The 21,799-nt window shown below is 38.3% G+C and overlaps 1 protein-coding gene across 1 annotated transcript in view; it reads left to right on the top strand.

Annotated features, from left to right (window-relative positions):
• Window positions 1-21,799, top strand: part of ST6GALNAC3 (ST6 N-acetylgalactosaminide alpha-2,6-sialyltransferase 3) — a 225,766-nt gene that overhangs the window by 97,925 nt on the left and 106,042 nt on the right. Inside the window, exon 2 of the mRNA XM_050901029.1 lies at window positions 11,060-11,254. Coding sequence (XP_050756986.1) covers window positions 11,060-11,254 — 195 coding nt within the window. The remainder of the gene's footprint in view (window positions 1-11,059; window positions 11,255-21,799) is intronic.

Here is a 21,799-nt window from a genome sequence, read left to right as displayed (position 1 = left end):
CCACTGTGGATTTGTCAGAACAGCCAAGGAGTCTGTTCTGCAGTGTCCCACCAGGCCTTGCCACAAGCTCAGTGCTTCGTGGACGCCTTTATTTTTTCTTTTTTTTTCTTTCTTCTTTTTCATTTTTTTCTTTTTTTCTTTTTTTTTTCTTTTTTTTTTCCTCATAAAGAAAAGACGTGATCAATAAAGCTCATAATTAAATTGAGGCCACTGCCTTGATCAGTGCTTTTATTGAGTTTCACTGCCCTGATTTAAGGAGCTCCCTAGTCAACTGAGGGATATGTCATCAACTTCTTGAGCAGTATGTGAGCAGTCATTATGTTCTGTAACTATAATGCTCCATATTCTTTGCTATCTGGAGAGTCTCCCTTGTGGCAACTTCTGATAACCTCTTGCTCATGTTATCCAAGGATGAATAATGAACAGACTCCTACATGTAGAAGGAATACAATTGTACTCAACGGGCAAGAAATTTTGTTTAAGTTCCTGCTGGTTTGCAACATTTTCCTGTGATTGTATCAGTAGAAGCAAGTAAAGTGGGGTCAGATCATGCCAGTACTTGACAGGAAAATCTCTGCCAAAAATGTACAGGCCATTTGCCCCTCTGTGTTGACCAGACGCTGCATTGGTCAGTGCAGCCCCTCCTACAAATGAGATTTAAAATGTAGGCCTGCCTTCTGTTTTTCATTTGGATCATAAAATTGTTGGATCTGCTGCTCTGAGTGTACAGTGTTTAACACAGTTGATCTGCATCCTAGATTGACAGCTCTATGCTGTAGTGCTGTGATAATAATATGATTGTTAATGTATACTGTAAAAAGTGCCTTGCTGAGGTCTGTGTACCTTTGTCCAAACCCAACCCCCTAAAAACCCACCCTAGAAATGAATTTAATGTATATCCTACAGATGGCGTGTTGCTCTTGCACTGGAAAATGAACTCTTCAGATAGAATGAACCCTAACGAGACCATCCCAGCAAATACCACATCCTTCACATGCCTCCATTTGCTCAAAAGTTTGCTGCCCTGAAGGGCTGTATGCCACAGAAATAGTTTAATGCCTACATCTAAATCTTGGCTTTGAAGATGTCTTCAGAGATGACACTGCCTTGCTAGTGTCTAGCTTCTTTATCAATCCTTTTTTAATTTTTTTTCCCCCAAACTCCTTTTTCTAAGCTTCCAGGAGAGAAAACAGCATGAAGAAAAGAACAAGAATTAAGCAGCGAAAGTGTGTTTTCCTCACTAAAAGTAGTATGTTCCCAGCTATATGGCAGAAATTTTAAAATCCCCGTTACGAAATAGCTGGTCTCAGCCTAGACTTCTCTGTAATTAGGTCTTGCTTTTTATCGGCTATAAATGATTACGCCTATTGAAATGTTACTCCACGTGCCAGAAGCAGACAGTGCTTGGAGGCATTGAATAATAGGTTTTACTTTTCTGATGACATATGTGGCAACTATGTATGGATGAGGTAGGCTAGAGCAGGTTTATGCAAAGAAAACAGGGAGATTTCTGTGTCTGATGAAGGGAAAGGGCCTTGCCAAAACAATTCAGAGCCCAGGTTTACTTGGTTTATGTAAAAGGCTGTCCATGGAGGCTGCTCTTGCCTGCTGCCAGCCCGGGACAACCTGGCTACAGCTGTGCTGGAGAGTCTTCTGATCAAATGCAAAAAAAGAAAAAGAATTAAAAAAAGAAAGAAACTACACAACTCAGGGAACAAAAGACCTCCTGCAGGCTGGCTGAAGAGCATCATCTCTGCTTAAGAATAACTTATTTCTAATTCACAGTGGTCCTCCTTTTTTGGGGGAAGACCAGTTTGAAAAAACTTGTCTTTCTGCTCTCTAAATTTGGACCTTTGCCTGGTGGCTGTGAAGGAGGTCTCTAACCCTTATAGTTGGTACTTGTGTCTTCTTATGTTTCAGAGCAGAGCCAACCATTCAGCTAGACCTTGAAAGAGCCCATATGCCTCCTCACACTAAACAGTGTTTGCATCCCTGCCACTGGAACAAGACATTAATCTGCATTGTGGTAGGGTGCACTGGCTGTCTGAGGGTGCCTAACACAAGACTAAAATGAATAATGACCACCTGCTTCTGTTTTCCTTTTCATGTTTCTGAATAGCAGGTGCGCTGCATACACTGTGGCAGAGAGCATCCAGAGCAACTTTCCAAAAGTGCTGACCTCCTGAAGAACAGTATGGGATGAAGCTGGTGTGAAGCGCCAGAGCAAGAGTCCTGCCAAGTAACAGACTGGGCAAGATCTCTTTTGTCTTCCAGTGTTATCTGGCCTTTAGAAGGAAACTGAGGCATGGGGCCAATTTTTGTTACTTCAAGTCCAGCATGGCAGTCAGGGATCTTTACAGAGGAAAATTCAATGGAGGAAGTTTGGGCTTGTCCAGATGGTGGTAGGCAATTACATTCTACTTGTGTGAATTTCGGTTTATGCAGTTTTTGCTCTGTAGCATAAACTTTCCTCTGCAGATAGAAGTGAGCTGCAGGCAAGTGAAGGTTTCCAGCAAAAGGCATTTTCTTCACAGATGTGCAGCCTGAGAATACTGAGAATATGGGGTTGTTACATTTTATTTACTTTCATTTCTTCTGCCCCTGGGCTGCTGTCATATGTTGAATTTTATTTGTCTGATTTTTTGTTTTTTATCTAGAAGTTAGTACTTCCGGAGGTTATATCCCAGTGTCATGTTTGCTAAACATATAGGTATGTGATTAATATCCATTCCTCCTGCTGCATACCAAATGCACTGATGATTTTACTGCTAGGAGCAGAAACTGAATTTATCTCACTTTCACTTTAGAAGCCATCACATTCCCTTTCTTGTGAGTTTTTGAAACAAGAAATTGAGTATTTCTGATATTTTGTATAAAGTAACAAAGAAGTGCAATAGGCTTTTAATAACTACATCTTTTTTCATATATAGAGATCTGCAGACCAGAGGTCTGCTGGTGTTTTATTGTTTTCTAAGAATCTTTCTTGAAGCATCTGTGGGGCTTTTTGTTGTTGCTTTTCTTCTGGTTTATGCATTTTTTGAGTCTATTTCTGGTTGAAAGAATCAATTTTTTGAAAGGGATTTTTCATTAAAATGTTGGCAGCTATAGGGTGTCTTTCAGAATGCTTGTGAAAACCGCTCAATTAGAGATTCATTCTTATGATGTTGCCGATCATGAATCTTTATATATTTCTATAGAGGAGAGAGAGAGGTCATGTATGTGAGGTATATCTGGCAGGGTAAGAGTTAATACCCACATATGGGTGGTTTTTTCTTTGAACTTTTTCTCAGCGGGTGAAAAATAGCTACAATCAGGTGGTACTTCAATAAGTAGTAACAACCAACTGCCAGGTTGAAAGATCACAAATTCTTGTACCAGCAGTTCTATTATAGGGAAGCATACGTCAGCTTGTGTGTGTGTCTGAAAGCTTGCCAAGCTATTGATAAGAAGAGCTGGGCAATAATCCAGAGTAAAAAACCAAAAAGAGCACCGTTTGAGAGCTGTACTGCAGAGGCTTTTTTTTCCTTTTTCATACTACTTTGTCATGCAGAGAATACATTAGTATTTATATAATATGCATCTACAGCTAGTGATGAAGTTCACCCTAGTTGTGAAGGACATCGATGAATCAGTAACAGCAGTTTTAGATTAAATATTCTTAACAGATCTTATAGAATGAAAAAATCAACAACCTTATTTAAAGTGTGCTTCTCTGCCATGGACATTTTAATGGGCTAGATCTTTTAAGCTACTGGACAGCTTTCAGTTGCAGTATAAAATGAAGTAGCAGACTGGCCGAAGGCATGCCTTGCTGAGAAGTTTAGGTTGCCTTGGTGGTACTGTGACTTCGTGGTTTGTGAAGACTGGAGCTGTGCTAATGATGTGTTTTGTGCCTTGTTGGGAATAGATGCTCTTTGCATAGGGAACCCTAGGCCAGAAGTACACTGCTGAAGGAAATACAAATTAAACTTTGAGTAAGCAGGAAAGGAGTGGGAGAAACAATGACTATAGGATATGGAGAACTCAAAGTGCTGGAAAGCCTGCAATCACTTTAAGGGATAAGAATATCTCCAGACAAAAAAAAAGTTCCTTCTTATCAGGCTTTGAGTTTAGGGCAAAAGGGAATAGTGACGCCGATTAATTCCTGAAATCTGGCAACGCTTTGCAGTTTGAAGGGCTCGGGATCACTGGGACTTTTCAAACGTAGTAACTTCTTATGCATGATAGCATATGGGAGACCTTCAAAATACTTCAACAGTTACTCCTTGAAACTTTGAAGTTCTTCACCTTACATAATTTCATATTATTACTCAAATATTTGTACCATTTCTGATGGGAATGCTGTATGTAATAAAGTTATGCAGTTACCTGAGACTAAATGTCAGTAGCGATAATCCTCCTATAGGTAAGCAGTGAAGGCTTTTAATATAGACTGCTGCTGCTGCTACATCAATTGTTTGGACGATACTGTGCTGATTCCTGGTTTTGTTCATTGCTCAGGTCTTACCCCAGTGAGCCTGAGCAATCTCTGCAGATTTTTGGCTTTAACGAGGGAGATGTTTGAATATGTTTTATTTTGCTGTGGAAAACACTATGTCGAGCTGTTATGAACCTAGATACACCACCATTTGTATGGGACTGCATTGTGAATCATGGTGAAAACTGTATTATGTAACAAGTTTTCAACAAATGACAACAGTAGAGGTACAATGAGCTGTGTTCTTGAGAGTTCTTCAGCTGCCTTAGCTATAAAAAAGGCCAGAGCTCCTACAGAGGAAGCATGCAAGAAGTAATGTGTCTTCTATTCATGCCTTCTCAAACCTCATAAGCTATGAACACAGTCCTGATTCAGGGTACGTTCTTAGAAGAAATACTTTCCAGGCCGTACAGAAGGCTAAAAGTCATATGTTTCTTTCATTGTATCTCTTCTATCTATTTTTGTGTATGCTGCATTTCTTGCCTTGCTTCTCCATCACTGAACGTTATTTCTGCTTTTACTCCTCAGCTTCCTGGCTGCTTACATTCCAGTTTAGCAAAGGTGTCCTTTTCCGGGGGGTGGGGGAATTGCTTTAATCTTAATTTTACTGGTTTTTGAACCCAAACCAGATCTTACTTCTGATATAACCCTTTACCTGCTTTGTTCTCTTCTCCTGAGAGAGAAACATTGACAGCCATCTCCTGTGGAGCCTTTGAACATATTCACGTTAACTTTCACTTCTGGAGGAAAACAAAGTAAATCTTCAGCTACTGATTTTATGCAAATGTTGTTTGACACATGCCTATTTCTAAAAGGATCTTTGCTATATAGTCTTGCTCCCTCTTTGAAAACTTCTAGGACCCCTGCCTGAGTATCCCTCCAGCAGCCCTGTTCAGGGAGGTTCAGGACAAAAGAAATAGCTGGAAGGCATATTTATTTCCAATACCAGTGAAATCAGTAAGGTATACTGAACTAGTGTGCTGAAAGTATTTCATTTTATGCTCTGTTGTAACAGAAGGCAGCATTCGAAGAGGATGCTCAAGACTGTAAAAGAGAAAATTAAATAAAACTATTTTTACATATAGTGGTCTACAAAATGAAACAAATTCAGTAAGTGTAGCCATTATTGTTTTCAATTGGTATTATACTTGAGTAAAAAACCTGAAACCCTGCATCAGTCCTATAATAAAAGTAGTATAATATGCAGAGATATTAAAAAAGTGATTGAGTTATTCAGTATGCTCGTAAAGGTAGGTATTGTGAAACTAATACAATATTACTGCATATTGTGTCATCTAAGAGACTCAAAGCCCTCATGTAAGTCTTTACCTTTGATTTGTCCTTCCAAGCGCAGTGTTATCATGTATCCATGAAAACAGAAAAAATGAATACTGTAAAAAATCAATTTCTGAAAAAAGGTTTATTTTCAATTATTGTTTGGGACATGGAACTTCACTGGTTCCAAGGGTTCTTTACTAGAGTCTTCAATAATATCATATTCAACTTTGGCACTTAACAAATTCAGGCAGTTAGTTATAATAGAAACAATAAACCTGAGAAAAAACATCGTTCTAGAATAAAAGTTTAGGAGTAGCTTCTGTTGATTTCTTTGTGATCTTAGGGAAGTTGCTTTCAGCCTCAGTTTATGCATCTCTGAAATGGGTTTTTACTGTTAATCTCACTAGGATGGGGATTTATTACTGCTTATAAAGTGTTTTGATAGTCTCTGCCAGATAATAATGTTTTAAGTGGCAGGGTGTTGCTCTTGGGCTAGAAAGTAGATGTCGTGGTTTAACCCCAGTCAGCAACTCAGCACCACGCAGCCGCTTCCCCCTCCCCCTCCCAGTGGGGTGAGGAGGAGGAAAGCAAAGGAAAAAAAGTAAAACTCGTGGGTTGAGATAAGAACAGTTTAATAACTAAAGTAAAATATAATACTAACAATAGTAATAATGAAATATAATAATAATAGTAATGAAAAGGAATGCAACAAAAGAAGGGGGGGGGGAAGAAAAAAACCAGTGATGCACAATGCAGTTGCTCACCACCTGCTGACCGATGCTCAGTTAGTTCCCGAACCGCAATCCGCGCCTCCCGGCCAACTCCCCCCTGTTTATATACTGGGCATGACGTTCCATGGTATGGAATACCCCTTTGGCTAGTTCAGGTCAGCTGCCCCGGCTCTGCTCCCTCCCAGCTCCTTGCCCACCTGCTTGCTGGCAGAGCATGGGAAACTGAAAAGTTCTTGGCTTAAGATAAGCGCTACTTAGCAACAACTAAAACCTCAGAGTGTTATCAACATCATTCTCACACTAAATCCAAAACACAGCACTGTACCAGCTACTAAAAAGAAAGTTAACTCTGTCCCAGCCGAAACCAGGACAGTAGAATAAAGATACTTAGTACATACATCAGTAAAATTTACAACTTCTGAAATTCTCTTCTTATGCTGAAAATATTTCCTTTTTTCCTCCCTACTAGATAACTGTATACAACACAAAAAAAAGTTTCTGTCTTATTTTATCAGGTATTATTGAACTATAAAAAATGGTCTCGTCATCTCCCACTTCTTAACAGATTATGAAAGAAAAATGACTAAAACTTGTTCAGACTGTCAAGTTCTTACCAAACTGAAGCTAATGAATCACCCTGGCACTGGTAAATAGCCAAAAACAGATGAAGTTTTTCATGAAATCCTAACCAGCATAGTAGTATGACACTCCTGTTTTTATTTAAATTCTTATTTTAACAATGTAAATATAAACTGAAGCCTTAGAAGTGTGAATTGTGCCTACTGCTTATTGATTTTGATATACACACTAGACAGAATGAGCCTGGTGTCTGAGAAATAACTGAAACCGAAACTGGGATTATATTGTTGTGGGGATTGAGTAAAAAGAGTTGAGAAGAAACTTTAGTTCTAGTGTGTGCTTTCTGCCCAACGGGGTCCCAGGTATTGCAGTACACGTACTCTGATCTGAAGTGTGTCCACTTTTATCTTTTTTTTTTTTTAAACCGTGAATGAGCAGCCTCTTAGACTTAGTGTCATTAACAAATAGTAAACTCCATCACTCTTCTGCTGTAGGATCCTCTATTCATAAGAATGGTAATTTTCTTCTTGCAACTGTCATCTAGACTAGTCATGTACTATAGCGAATGAAATAAAATGTTACAAAAGCTAATATACTGTGCAAGTCATCCAGCTAAGAAACTGTTTAAAATATGTCTTATTGTTTACTCCTCACTGAATATGTATAAAAAATGTTTATAACTGAATATACATTTTTTTATTTAAATGTCAGCAACATCAAAATATTTACATTAAATTAGCTAGAAAAATATAAAGATTGATTGAGATTTATACAGGGGATGTTTCCATGTTAGAGAAACATTTCTTTTGTTAAGAGATTATTTGCATTCATGAGAACTGAAAATTAAGAAGGAATAAGATTTGTTTCTGTGCAGACTTGCTAATTAATGTTAGTTTAGCTCTCCCAAATGGTAAGATGTGTAAGTATTTAAAATGTTGATGCAGACAAATTTTGAGACAAATTAGAGTCTGGTATTCATCTCTGTATATAGCTTCATACTTCTCTGTCATATCCTGATGTCATGTAGAATTCCTGGAGTCTCCAATGCTAAATTTTAAGTTTTATCAGAGGAAAGATAACAAAATCCATTTATCTGCAGAAAGGGAGATTTTACAAGAAGCACCTACTGACAAATAGCGCCTGTTTTGTTTTGGGTTTTTTTTCCTTGAGCAGGTAAAGGAGGGAGGAACTTAAGGGGAACAAATTACTTTTGGAGGTGTGTCATGGTTTAACCCCAGCCAGCAACTAGGCACCACGCAGCCACTCCCCTCTCCCCCCTCCCAGTGGGATGGGGAGGAGGATCAGGAAAAAAAGTAAAACTTTTATAACAGACGCCTTGATTCCTTTCTGTTGTAAAAATTCCTTTCTTTCATTGCACTGTTCTAGTTAGTGCAGGTTCTTTCTGGCTAAGCAACACACACAGAAAAATCTTTGCTGTTTTCTTTTTCAAACAATATTTTCTTACATAAGAAAACAAAACAAGGCCACGCTTTTTTCTTTCCTCCTGTAGTACAGTGTATTTAAAGAGAAGGAATGTAAAAATCAGATGGCATCCTAATGAAGGCCAAGAAATCTAGCTACACAATCTGAATTCTTCTCGGGGCAGAGGCTCTTTAGAACAGCTCCCTGTGAGAAGCACACAAAGCTAATTGCAATGTTTTCAAGTTCAGAACATATCTGCACAAAATAATGGAAGTAAAAAATGGTATTCAACAAACCACAAAGATGGAATAGGTGGAAATCAGGTAGTGGCATCATACAGGGCAGTACTGCTGTTCCCTGCTGTGGACATTTTGATTGAAGCATGCTCGTGAAGTGGAATGAGGCTCTAGATTCCCCTTTAAATATTTGCAATATTTTAATTCTGATTTGCTATAAATAATATGACTAATCCATGCTCCTTCTCATTGCTTTACGATTATCACTTGCACTGCACATCTTGGCTGCTCTTAACACTTACAAGGCCCTGATATATAGCTAAACATTTCTGACTCCATCTGGTACAAAGAGAAGTGACACAGAAGTGCTCCCCAGCCAGTTTATTGCAATTTAATGTAAATCTGTTATAATGCAGCTGATGAAAAGTGCAGTGGCTTCCATGAATTCTGAAAGCTGTGATTGGGTTGCGGCTGCTGCACTGCCCTCTGAAGATTTGCAATTTACATTGCACAGCTATTAGCTGTCTAAGATTTCTCACTGAATCGCGTTGCCACAATACTTCCCTTCATCATCCTCTTCCCTTTCTCCTCGCAGTGACCTCAGTCACCCAGGTTTTCCATGTCAGTCTTTCGTTGCTTTTATCTTATAAATTGCAGCCTCCTAATATATCAAAACAGATAAAGCTATGCAATTGACCCCCATAATGTATTATTTTGTTAACTCTTGTGTGTGGGAATACAGTAATATCCCTTCAAATTTGCTGTGTGCTCTTTGTGATTCTTACTGTTTTCTGTGTCCAGAAACTGAAGCAAAGTATGGCAGCAGTGCCTACAGGCCTTGTGCATGGGCACATAGGCCTTGTGTGCTTGTGTTCAGTAAAACTTTGTCTACATCTTTCGCAGTATGTTTGCTGTGTAAATATTGTTGTTTCTTCTGCTCAACATTTTGAATTTTAGTTTCTGCAGACTGTGAAATGAACCTCCAGGCAAAGAACAGATTCATCTTACATGGTTGCAACCAGAGCTCGCCTTTTACCCCTCCATCGCCATTGCAGCACGTGCGACCTTGTTGCCATCATGTACAAAAGTGGTCTTAAATGTGTACTCTGCTGGTTCCTGTTAGTTGGTGGTATTTGTAGACAGGAATTGGGGTGATCAGGTTCTGTCATCCAGCATTAAGTGTTACTATATGCTTATGTAGGCCCTTAGGCAAATAATTTTTTTTCCCCTCTATTTTCTGTATAGATTACTGTTCAGAGGGATAGGATTACATTCAGTAGGGTAATTAAACTGTGGCAAATTAGGTAAAGCTAGAATGTAATTAAAGTACAGTACAAACACCCATAAATGATCATTATTCCATTCCCTCAGGGAAAATTGAAAAATAACCTTTACGATAGAGTATCATACCTAGAATCTTTACATATGCCAACTAACATGTTTTGTCCTTAAGTAATTTTTCTAGAAGTAATTGACTGCAGTATTTAAAAAATAGCTAAAAATGAGGGGAACGTCATATTTCTTACAAGTTTTTCTCCTGCAGACTGAGGAGTTACCCAGGGGAAAAGTTGACATCTTTCTGTGGGTACCTTCACCAGTCCAACCAACTGGATAGGTTAGAGGTGGAAAGCAAAGGCTAATTAGATACAGGCTTCAGATCTGTTACATTATTAACAATGGAGGTCATCTTGTCCAAGATAATAATGCCTCACTTTGTAAATTTGTGAACCTGGAATAAGGCAGAACGTTGTGCTGACTTTGCTGACCATTTGTTCTAAAATATTTAAGATTAGAGTATGAGTTCTGTTGCACAGGAATGATTTAAAATTAATGCACAATAAATGCAATCTTCATCAGTAGTGATGAAGTGTAGTGATCATCATCTTCACAATAAACTTTGTGTGGTATGGCTGCAGATGGCATTTTCACTTCGTGTATTTGTCGTGTGTCTAGAGCACTGATGATTTGGAATGGAGACTTTGGTGTGGATGTTTACATAAAATCTTCATTCCAAATACAAATAAAATTTAAAACTGATAGATGTTTTTTGAAACTTAAAAAAAAAAACCTGATGGGTTTTTTTGAGCAAAACTGATTCATTTCTGACCAGTTCTAAAAGGAACTCTCAAAACCTCTGAAATGCAAATTTATTGAAACAAAATGATTCAGTCACCTGTCGTCTTGTGCTCCTGCAGCAAGATGACTACCATAAAAATAATTTCAAATAAAGCTTTCTAAAGTGTTTTTCCTTCATCTTACAATAGAAGATATGTATTTTTTTATTAAAAGCAATTCTTAATTTTAATAATTGATTTTCTTTTTTCTTTTCATTACAGAGAAAGTCCATTGTTGCTGTGAGTTTCATTGCAGCATTCCTCTGTCTGATCATCGTTCGTCTCACAAATGAAGTAACTTTCCCTTTGATCCTAAACTGCTTTGGACAAACTAGTATCAAATGGATACCATTTTCTAATGGCCAAAGGCAGCCTCTGAGAACTCATTATGGATATATAAATGTGAAAACACAAGAGGTAAGACCTGGTATCAAAAGCACATCAAAATGGACCGGTAGACTTCTCTTTCTCTGATCCTACATAACTGCTTTTCTACCAACCTACCCAGTGTAAAAACTAAAGCAAGCAATGTTTCTGAGCAAAGTGTCTTTTTAAAAAGTGTGCTACCATTTAAATGACCATTGAATTTTTTAAATTTGTCATGTCTGCAGTGGAGAGAGCAGTGAGCTGGCTTCAAAATCATGCTTGGTTGCAGTGAAAACTAATATTTATACAAGCAAGAGAATTTTTCATATTAATTTCAAGCCTTCAGTCCCTTTAACTCAAAAGGAAATTTTCTTGTGTGTGTTTGTAATAAAGCCCTAAAAATATTTAATTTTGCCTGGGATACCCAAGGAAGAAGTAGTTTATTTGTGTTTGTGTGTGCTCGGAAGAGGAAAAGGGAAAGATTTGTGAAATGAACGTATGTGAGTGTAGGAAATTTATAAAGCTGGAGGCTTAGTGGATTTTTCTGAAACTAGTACATTAACACTTGGTAGCTATTTGAAAGCCAGGTATGTATTTCCAGTCTGTATTTTAAAATGCTTTGGCCTGTACCTGCTTTGCAAAATACTTGCTGTGTGATAAAAATACTTGTGTGATAAAATTAGATTTTACAGGGACTCCTGCTTTAAACTGTCTTAGTTGGCAAAATATCTAATGACATTGTTGGGTTTTGGTGGTAGTGGTGCTTTTCCCCCAGACTCTTCCTATCTCTCTCTGGGTACTATTTATAACAGACGCAAACTTGCAAAATAAGCTAACATAAAAAAATTAACTCTTTCTAAAAGTTGCTTCTGATCAGTTATAGCACTGTCAGTCATGAGAAATACTATCAGACTTCCACTTACTGCTGCTTATTTTTCTTTATAAAATGGCAGTTATATTCATGAATGAAATTCATTCACATAACAACTTTTAGAGAGAATGAAAATACTTTACCACTTCATGCTATTCAGTCCTGTAAGTGTATTGGACAAGTTAGTTATTATTTTACCTTCAGAGTGTTAAATATGAAAATCAGAATGAGAGAAGGTTATAGTTTTTAGGAGGCAGCTTCTTTTAAACTTCTGTAGCTTTTAATTGTAGTCCATGTAAGATGCAGCACTGAGTATACTGGAGGCCAAAGTACATGATCTACAGAGCAGAAAAAGGATAAGCACCCGAAATGAAATCTGTTTGAGTCAGGGTGTGAATCCTAGTCCCAGTGAAATGAATGGGAGCTGCTGTTGAGTTCAAAAGAAATAAGGCTCCATCCAGCATATCTTAAATACCAAAGGACCAGGAACCCACTAAAAATCAGAGGGCAGTGTGTTCTGCATGTCCCAGCGTTATTGCCACAGCGGCAGGCATGGAATCTGAATGAGGTAGAGCTGCCACAGTCACTTGATCACTATCAGGCTGAACTGATAACTGGAGAGGAGAGGAGCCTGCTAATCCATTTTTATTCACCATTGCCTTCATCAGAGGTTAGATGTAGCTTGTGGGAGCCTTAATTCATTCATAAATTTGATAACACGCTTGGAAGTTCTAACAGTAAATGGAAATGAATGTCCTGAAAGTTGGTGACCAGTATCAATTAGTAAGACATTTGTCTCAAGTTAGCTTAGGTCATGAAGGACTCTTTAAACTTAGTAATTTTAATTGTTTTCTCCCTTGTATTTGCAGATTACATTAATATTTGCTAATTAAAATGATAATGAAGAAACTGAACATGCCTTGCTAATTGTGAATGCACTATCTTCTGACTTAATTATTCCCTGTGCGAGGGAAGTTTTATTGTGCTGCCCATGTGAAAACCTTTTACACAGCTCATGTTCCTAAGTCACACTGATAGCTTTCTCAGACTACAATTTTATAACGCAGTTTGCTTTATAAAATAAGTTTTTGTATGCTATTTGTATTAAAATGGCCAGCAATTCTCAATTGTTTGTAGAGATTAAAACCACAGATCTCTCATTTCTGTGTAAGTGCCAAATGCATTGAATTTCTGCTCATTTCATAGAGTTAAGATATTATTTTCTAGTTTTTTATGCTGCTATGGTATGTAAGATAAGCAGAAGGTCCAGTCTGTGAGTGCAGCTAATGCCCTAAACAAATGTGGCCAAGGTTTTTGCAAAATGGGATACATGCCATCTCATCAATGGGCAAGGACCAAAAGGTGAGGAAACTATACCGTAATGAATTATCAGAAAATTATGTGATGGAAGGGAAGGTAGGAGAGAAGGCTTTTCAAGACAGATTTTGGCTATCTCTTTTCTCTTTTGTTGAGAGAATCTTTGCACATCTGTTGAATGTGTTCATAGTCTTCTAGAGTGTCCTTTGAAGTCTGTCAACGCACTGGGTCCTACGTGTCTCCTGCTGTCTGATAGCACTCCTTCCTGTTCCTCAGCTACTTCCGACATCCTTCTCCTCCTTTTCTTCACATTTGCTCTCTGTTTCCTTTACCTGTTCCTTTCAGGCTCCATGCTGAGGCCTGGCTGCATGCAGCAGGCCAGGGCTCTCTAATCGTAACTTCTCAGAGTACTTAAATAGTACATATACAAGGTCAACAAAACAGAGTAGTTAGAGTAATTTACCACGAACCCAGTCAGTCATCTGATGTGACAGGGAAGCTAGAAAATCTAGATGAACTACTACTCTACCTTTCCTGTCCCTCCCCTGCATACTTACTTTCTGAGGAAAAAGGAAAAAAATCCCAAGACTTTAATATATAGGAAAAAAAGTTGAAGTTAGGAGGAGCTCATTTCTTTTGGGGTAAGGCTGAGTGGGATGAGACTTGAAAACCTTATGAGATGATGGAAAATCAATTACTTGGTGGTTAAGGCTGAAGCGATCAATGATTTGTATTAAAGATGATCAGGAAATATGGTGATACGAACATCTGTGTTTATCTCAAATAAAAACCAGTGACGTGTATATTATTAGGTATGATCAGAATAATGCCGTAAAGACATATTTCAAGGGTATTTGACTTGACAGTATAATACTATGGAATTTTTATTATTAAAAGGTCTGAAAAAAATTTAAGATTACTATAACTAGATTGTATGGGAGTATTTAATATAAAATGCAGAGAGAGACATAACTTAATCCCTAATTAAGGCTGTACATAATACAGGGTTGTTGCTATGGTTTCCTTGATTTGTAGCTATAGCAACAGCTTTGGAAAAACTGACTTTATGTACAGTAAACATACTATATTTGAAATATAAATAGATATGAAGTGTTGTACTGTACTGGCCCATTATGTTTAGACACATTTAGTTTGACTTTTGAGGTATTTCTGAAATAGATGATTCTTCACCTAGAAAATTTGCATCCGGTGCCCACCCTCACTTGCCTCAAGAGAAGAGGATCCCTTAGTAGTCCTCCACAATGTGATCTCTTTTCCCTTTTCAATGTCCACATCTGAGGGGACTCCCTGAGATTTGTGAGAGACTATAGCTGCCTGTTCTGCAATATTGCTCTCTCGCTCAGGTACATGAATTTTGACCTTCCAGTGAAAAGGATGTGTACGGGCAAGATGACCTTTCTGTCCCTTATTTCTTCCACTTTGTACCTATGGATTTTTGGTGATAGGTCCCATGAAATCCATCTTTAAGAAATGTCACGCCTATCATGTGTTAGTTACTTTTATCCTATTCCCGGTATTTTTTCATAGAAAATATTACTTTGATACAACTCCACAGTGATTACCTAATTGAAACCTATTGTCATTTGAGTAAACTTCACCCCCCACCCCAAGCTGATGTAATGATTCTTCTCATGTATCAAAAATGGGCAAGCAGATAAAAAGAAGCAGGTATAGAAAATATAACCTTCCTCCTTCTTTCATGCCACTCCTACTCTACAAAGAGTTCTGGCAAAATTAATGAACATCATGTATTTAAATTGCAGCATTATGACATCAATTTAAAACCCATTAGCAGTTTGAAACTTTATGCTAGGCAAGTCTAATAGTGTTCTTGGATATTTGATTGTGCTTCCTGAAAGGTGAATATTGAATAGATTTTTACCCTACCGTCAGTATTAAAATAATGTAGCATTTTCTTACATACGTAAAATCTGAAATATAGCTGCAATAACACTTGAAACATAATTATAAGAAGTGTATTCAAGTACTATACAAAGATTAAAACTGTTCTTGGAAAAGGGTAAGTTCTGAGATGACCTAAAATCCCTACATTAAACTGCAACTGTGAGATCTAATGGCTTCATCTGAAATGAATTCTGAGGGATAGAAGAGCCTTTGTGTCGTGAATATTGAAGAATCTCACAGTATAGTGATGAGCTCTAGATAAAAGGAACATGCATCGTAACAGTTAAGATTTTTTAAAAAATCCTATTGTAACTGAAAAACTCATCAATACTGTGTTGATATTGAAGAAATAAATTTGGATCATATTATCACATACCATTTTGTCCCGTAACCCGAACAAACTAGTATACAAGCATTAATTGCTTGCCAGTTGTAGCACACACAGCCACATATATGTGTGAACATACAGCCTAAGTCTAGTTTCTTTTTTTTTTCTTTTTGCCAGAAGTTCTGTGATAGAACTCAGCTGAAATGAGTGGAGGTTTCCACAAAAGAAATATCCCAGATAGGAATAAAAATAGGAGGAGGCTACAGACCTTATATGTATTTGTGTAGTCCTTTTTTTTTTTTTTTAACAGAATAAAGTAATTGCGTTAAAAAACAACAGTACCTGAAGTATAGAGGAAAACTAACATAATATGCAGAAATATAGGCTATGTGATGTGCTATCTAACCGTAAGATAAGACACATACTATTTCAACAATAGCAAAAGCATAGTTGTCAAACATGTTAGGAGTAATCATAGGAAGGACCCTTACCAATCATGAGAGACCATGTTCTTATAAAACTTGAATAACTAAATTTAAAAATGCACAAAGAAAGCAAAGAATGTGATGGATGTTTTAATATCAGTTTCTTTCCAGATATAGGAAGTCAGAAAAAATTTAAAAAGGGCTGAAATTTTTATATGAAACACTAAAATAAGTAAAGCTAGTGATCAACCTGGGAAGGTTTAAGTTTTGCCTCTGTTAGTGATGGATGCAGAATGACGCTTACTATGAAGAGAAACTTGGAGAATAGCACTGGGCTTCATGTCAAAACAGAAGGTACCAGACTGAACTTGCATGGTGTATTCAGCTAATTTCAGAGATGTTTGTTTCATACTCTTGCTGGGAAGAACTGGGTCCTAGAGAGACTAAAAAGTTACGTCAACCAGAATTCACTGTGACAGGAAGTTGCTTTAGTATTTAATTTCTGACACATTCATGACTTTCATCCTGTCTCTTCCTTTGGGATCTTATTCATTGTTACAGCTTAAGAATTCATAGGACATTTTGTTAAGAAAAGGTCATCTGTTTCATAGTCATTTATCATTTATATCCCTTCTAAGACACAATTTTATATCAGTTGCTCAGTTACATCATTTCAGCCTTAGTAATCACATAATAATAATAATAGTAATAATAATGGAAGTAAAACTAAACATGCCATATATTCTTCTGGATATTTTTCTGCATCTGCTGTATAAATTTTCAGGAACAACTTTTCTTGGAAGTGTTACAGAAGGATTGACTGCATAACATTTTTAATAACAATCACATTGCTTCTTACACTTCTGAGGGAGTTTTGTATGGTGGGTTGTTGGTTCCCGTCCCCCCACCCCTCTGTGTTTGCTAACTATACCAGAGCTCCCATTCCTGGCTTCGGGAGCCATAGGCACACACTTGAAAATAAAATTCCTGCCGAAGACTTTAACAACCAAATGAGCAACTCCAGGAGCTCATCTTATATTACAGAAATGGACCTCACTAGACAAATTATCGCCAGAGTCCCCACTGCCCTCTTCCTCTTTCCAACCCCCTTTTTGCCTGGGAGAAGAGAGAACAATCAGAATAAGCTGCAAGGTCCACTTGAAGGGAGCACAGATGATGTGTGTCCTCAGTAGAGTAAATCCTGCCAGCTCAGCCTTTTTCCTTCTATATATATGGGATTAGCTTAGGTTTTTAAAGCTGCCACAACTCTGATGGTGTCTCATGAGAAAAAAGCCAAGTGCCAGGATAAATATATTGAGTATTCTATACAACGGAATTAAATCTGCTCCACGCAGAGCCTGAATGTGATGAGTCAAGCAGTGCTGCCTGTGTGGCAGCTCTGCTTTTTAAAAAAAAAAGACTAAGGGACTTGAGAAGAGATTACTATCAGCCAGTGAGCTGTGCCATCAAAAGTCAATCCCTAAAGAATCTGGACTGGTAGAAATAAATGTCTATGATGCACAGTCATGGGCTGGATTGATCTGTTCAACAGAGCTTACAGGTTATACCGGAAAAGGTGCCTGGTGTCATATATTTGCCATCCACCTTGGTTGTAAGTAATTCCTAGAGATTTCTCCCACCTTCTTGAGGATTTTTTTACTGCTAGCAAAGGGGAGGTTTATATTAGATAATGTTAGACTCCCTACAAGAAGGTGCCAGTTGTGTTTTCCATGTGAGAAGTGTGAACAATGCCTCTCCAAATCAGAGACACAACACTGTGAAAATTGACTTCACAGCATTTGGAAAACAAAGACAAACCTAAGTTTTGCAGTTAACCAGCTTGATAGAAAAACTTCTATCAGTAAAGTTTTGTTTTAGTTAAATGGCAGATGGACCAGACAAAGTGAATGGAGTATTCTTTGGACTGGTAAAGAAAAGAGCAGAGAGGTTTGGTGTAATAGCTTCTTGAATGAGACCAAACCACTGGAAGATTGGAAAGGTGGGCTTGGTAGTGTAACGAGCAGATGAGAGTGAGGCTTGTGGTCAAGGGGAGGAAGGAGGAACTTACTGCTCTTACTCTGGATGAGAACTGAATTCTGTTACCATGATGTGATTTCAGCTTTTGTCGATAATAGTTGCTAAATGAAGGACGGGCCGGTTTGCATTGATAGCAAGCAAGGTGTCTTCTTGGTGTTCCATTTCATCAGTTGGGAGAACAGTGCCCTATTACTCACTGAATATCCTCCCACTACTGCTGTTTAAAAATTAAGATGCCTCCAACAAAAGAAGTTCAGTGTCACCCTCCTGAGTTTATACCTGGAGTCTATTTCTTATAGAGATTCAAGGTATCCTTTGCAGCAAAGTGTTGCTAGTTTTGGATGCAGCAATGATGGCTAAGGTACACTTTGTACTGGTGTATAAAATACACCACAGAGTGAAAAGAGCCAGTGAAAATGGAATTTTGCTCATATAATTGTTTCTGCACAAGGGGTTTCTGCTGGCTATGGCAATCAGCGATTTTAGCTCTTTGAGCTCTTGCCCAGCATAGCTATTCTGGCAGAGATGCACAGCACTGAGCTGACCCGAGGCTATTAATAATTCCCTGCAGGGAAGCAGCGTGCCAGCCACGCACACACAGTCACACATACGTGCATGGGTGCGCACGTAAACACAGCAGCTAGAACTTGCTCAAGTGACAGACTCCTAACACTGACAATCATGCCAATTACTAGTTAGTTTTAAAGCCTCAGCCATCTTCCTTGAAAGCCTTTGCTTTCCAAGTTTGCTCCCATGGCCATCTGTCATAGCCTGCGTTTGGCAGCTTCAGGTTCTGCTGCAAAGCTCTGTGGATTGAATACATAGTTTTGTCTTTGTTATTGTTCTCTGAGTTGGTGGAAACTTTCTACCACGTGAGCCTTTTCTCATAGGCTTTTTGTTAGATTAAAATGTGAACCTTAAATGCATTTTTGAGCTGTTAATCTGTGCTATCTGCTCTCAGACTGGGCTGGAACAGGTGGACTGGTGTAACTGCTGCATAGAGAGAAATGAGCTCAGAGACCCTCTTAGAGCAGATGCAGATTGCACCAGCAATAATTGCTTTTCTTGGGATAGTCTCTCTTGTCTGGCTGAATACATTAATCCATACTACGAAATATGTGTTGTTTGGTCTGTAAGAGGGTCTGTATGGCTGTCGTATCAAAACCCTCATGCCCCTTCGTGGCTTTACTATGCTGGCAGTGAGTGCATCTTAGAGCTCTACTTGATAGAGTTACAGTATCTGTAACAAGGAGCTACATTTTCTGTGGGTGTAGCTGTAAATTTTGTCTACTCATGATAAATCATTTTTGAACTACCTCTACACCAGTAAGTGATATTACCACCAATGTTGAAAAGTTCATGGTAAATTGTGTCCATGGGGCTGCACCCTAAAATGAAAACCAATTCAGTCTGGGGAGGAGTGGGGAGAAAATGAAGTTCTGTGTTACTTGCAGTATTTCTTTCCTCCATCTTCAGTTTTCCTTCTCTCCATTTGATATATTTTTCATATTCAGCTAGTCAGAGATTACAGTAATCTGTTGTTTCCTGTCACTCAGAAAAGCAGTTGGCGTGCCCATTATATGAATGAATACAGTGTTAAATGAAATTCCCAAAATGAGTGCAGAGAAATTACTAGAGTGATTTTGGGATTGTCCACTTAATAACAACGATTCATCCTCCATTTCATCCCCAACCCCAGGGGTGAACATTACTGCCTTTACCTTGTTCATACCAATCAAGTCCTCTTTTCCGCAAGTAATAGCATCATTTTTCGAAGTACAGCTTCTTGAATTTGTCTTTAAGAGTCTCTTGTAGTTAGGACCCAGAGTTTTGGATTTGAAATTGATGAATTTGCCACAGGTCTTAGATCAATATTTCTCTGGGGGCAGAACCTGCTTGCACCAGTTACAGACTGCAAAGAATGCTTGAGGGCCTCATATTAATAGTATACCAGCCGAAGTGCAAGTTGGTTTGGGTTAATTTCCCTGGTTCTAGTTCAGTGATGCTACCACCCTACCTCCCTTCTGCCTTTTTGAGTACTGGTGCCTAGGATTCATATTTGTAAAGAGAAAATATAATTTCTGGAGTGCATCAAGTTGAAAAAGTATTTTTCTAAGCTTTTCTTCAGATGCGTTCAGACTCCTATGAAATGCCTGACTGCATACACAGGAGTCACCCCAAAGTATTTCCAGGGCAGTACATTGAAAGCTTAGATCGGTACTGGCAAATATCCTACAAAAGAAATTGAACACCAAGGTGAAGGATAAAGTTTGGCCTTTAGGTAAAAACCATAACCCTATATTTGATGACATGCAGTATATTATGGAATTGATCAATGACTGACAATTTTGTTCTCAGGTGTTTTTTGTGTAATTAATTTTATTGATTTATTAACATTTTCTAGCTTACAATACAGTTTCTCATGTCATCTTATTTCTAGCATGTAAAAGATTTGTAATGTCTATCCTATTTCCTGTTAGCTCTTCCTTTTTAGATCCACTGCGTGTTGTCCAAAACTGCTGATTTCTTTCTTCAGCCTCCTCTCCGGTTTGGCTTGCCCTTCACTGCCCAAAACTTCTTTCACTAGATCATCAGATTACCTCTTCTCCAAAAATATACTACCATTTAGGACAGCTTTGAAGGCATAGCTTGGAGATTTAGGAGATGAGAGGCTGTTCTTAAGCCAGCTACTGCTGCATTCTGCACAAGGTTTGGTTCCTGAATGGATTCAAGATGTAGCCCCAAGATGAATGCGTTATATTGATCCAGTCTTCTGGCAACAGGCTTTGGAAAAGCAACTGGGAATAGATTTCAAACCAGAAGAACCTATGGCAAAATTGTGTCTCAGGTCAGAGCTCACATACATTTTTAAGTTTCTTTCCGATGTCTTTACAAGCATAGCTTCTTTCTCAAATGGAGTGAGTCCCTAAAAAGTTTATTTGCAGCCATGCCAGTGTCTCCCAAAGGCTGAGTACAGGCACTTTTCAGTGTTTCCGAGGCTAAACAGGCTCTCTAGTTAGAAGCCGGAGAAATATAATTTTCTCAAACACATAGTAGGTGTTGTTTCTTCATTAATCCTCTCAATGGCAGACCTTCAGGGGGTCCCATGGGAGAGTGCCTTTGAGGTAGAGGGACTGTCTGGTGGGATCCCCCATTCAGGTGAGTTCACTCTGGAGCTGTCCTGTTTGTTTCTGCTCCAGTTGGTCCTTGGTGTTGGATGCACCTTGTCATCACCAGTATCAGTGACAACTGATGGAGCTGATAACATTACTGTAAGGCAAATAATGATGATTAGTGTTGATCTTTTACTCAGAAGAGAACAGGCAGAGGAACAGGCTGGAACTCTTATGAATTAGCCTCAATTTCTGTCCTGCTGCTGGCATGGACCAAAGTACTCTTCACTGCTTCAGGTTCATCATGTATATAAAGGATTCATGTTTATAAAGAGTAACATTTTTGGATCAAGTCACTTCTGGTCATGTTCAAAAAGTAAAATGGGGGCAGTCAGATTGACTGTCATAAAATGATTTGGGATCTACTATCCCTGATAGATTATCACTTAATACCATTGTATTACAGCCAGAACTTTATTGTCAGAACAACAAAAAAAATAATCCTTGCACTACACTAATGCTTTATTCTGATTGACAAAGGACGAGGCAATCCAGGTACTGTGACAGCAGTGTTGGCAC

Source organism: Gymnogyps californianus, chromosome 8 (assembly GCF_018139145.2).
Source record: "Gymnogyps californianus isolate 813 chromosome 8, ASM1813914v2, whole genome shotgun sequence".
Lineage (NCBI taxonomy): Eukaryota > Metazoa > Chordata > Aves > Accipitriformes > Cathartidae > Gymnogyps > Gymnogyps californianus.
Note: the sequence above shows the minus strand (reverse complement) of the source record. Positions and strands in the feature narration are given on the sequence as shown.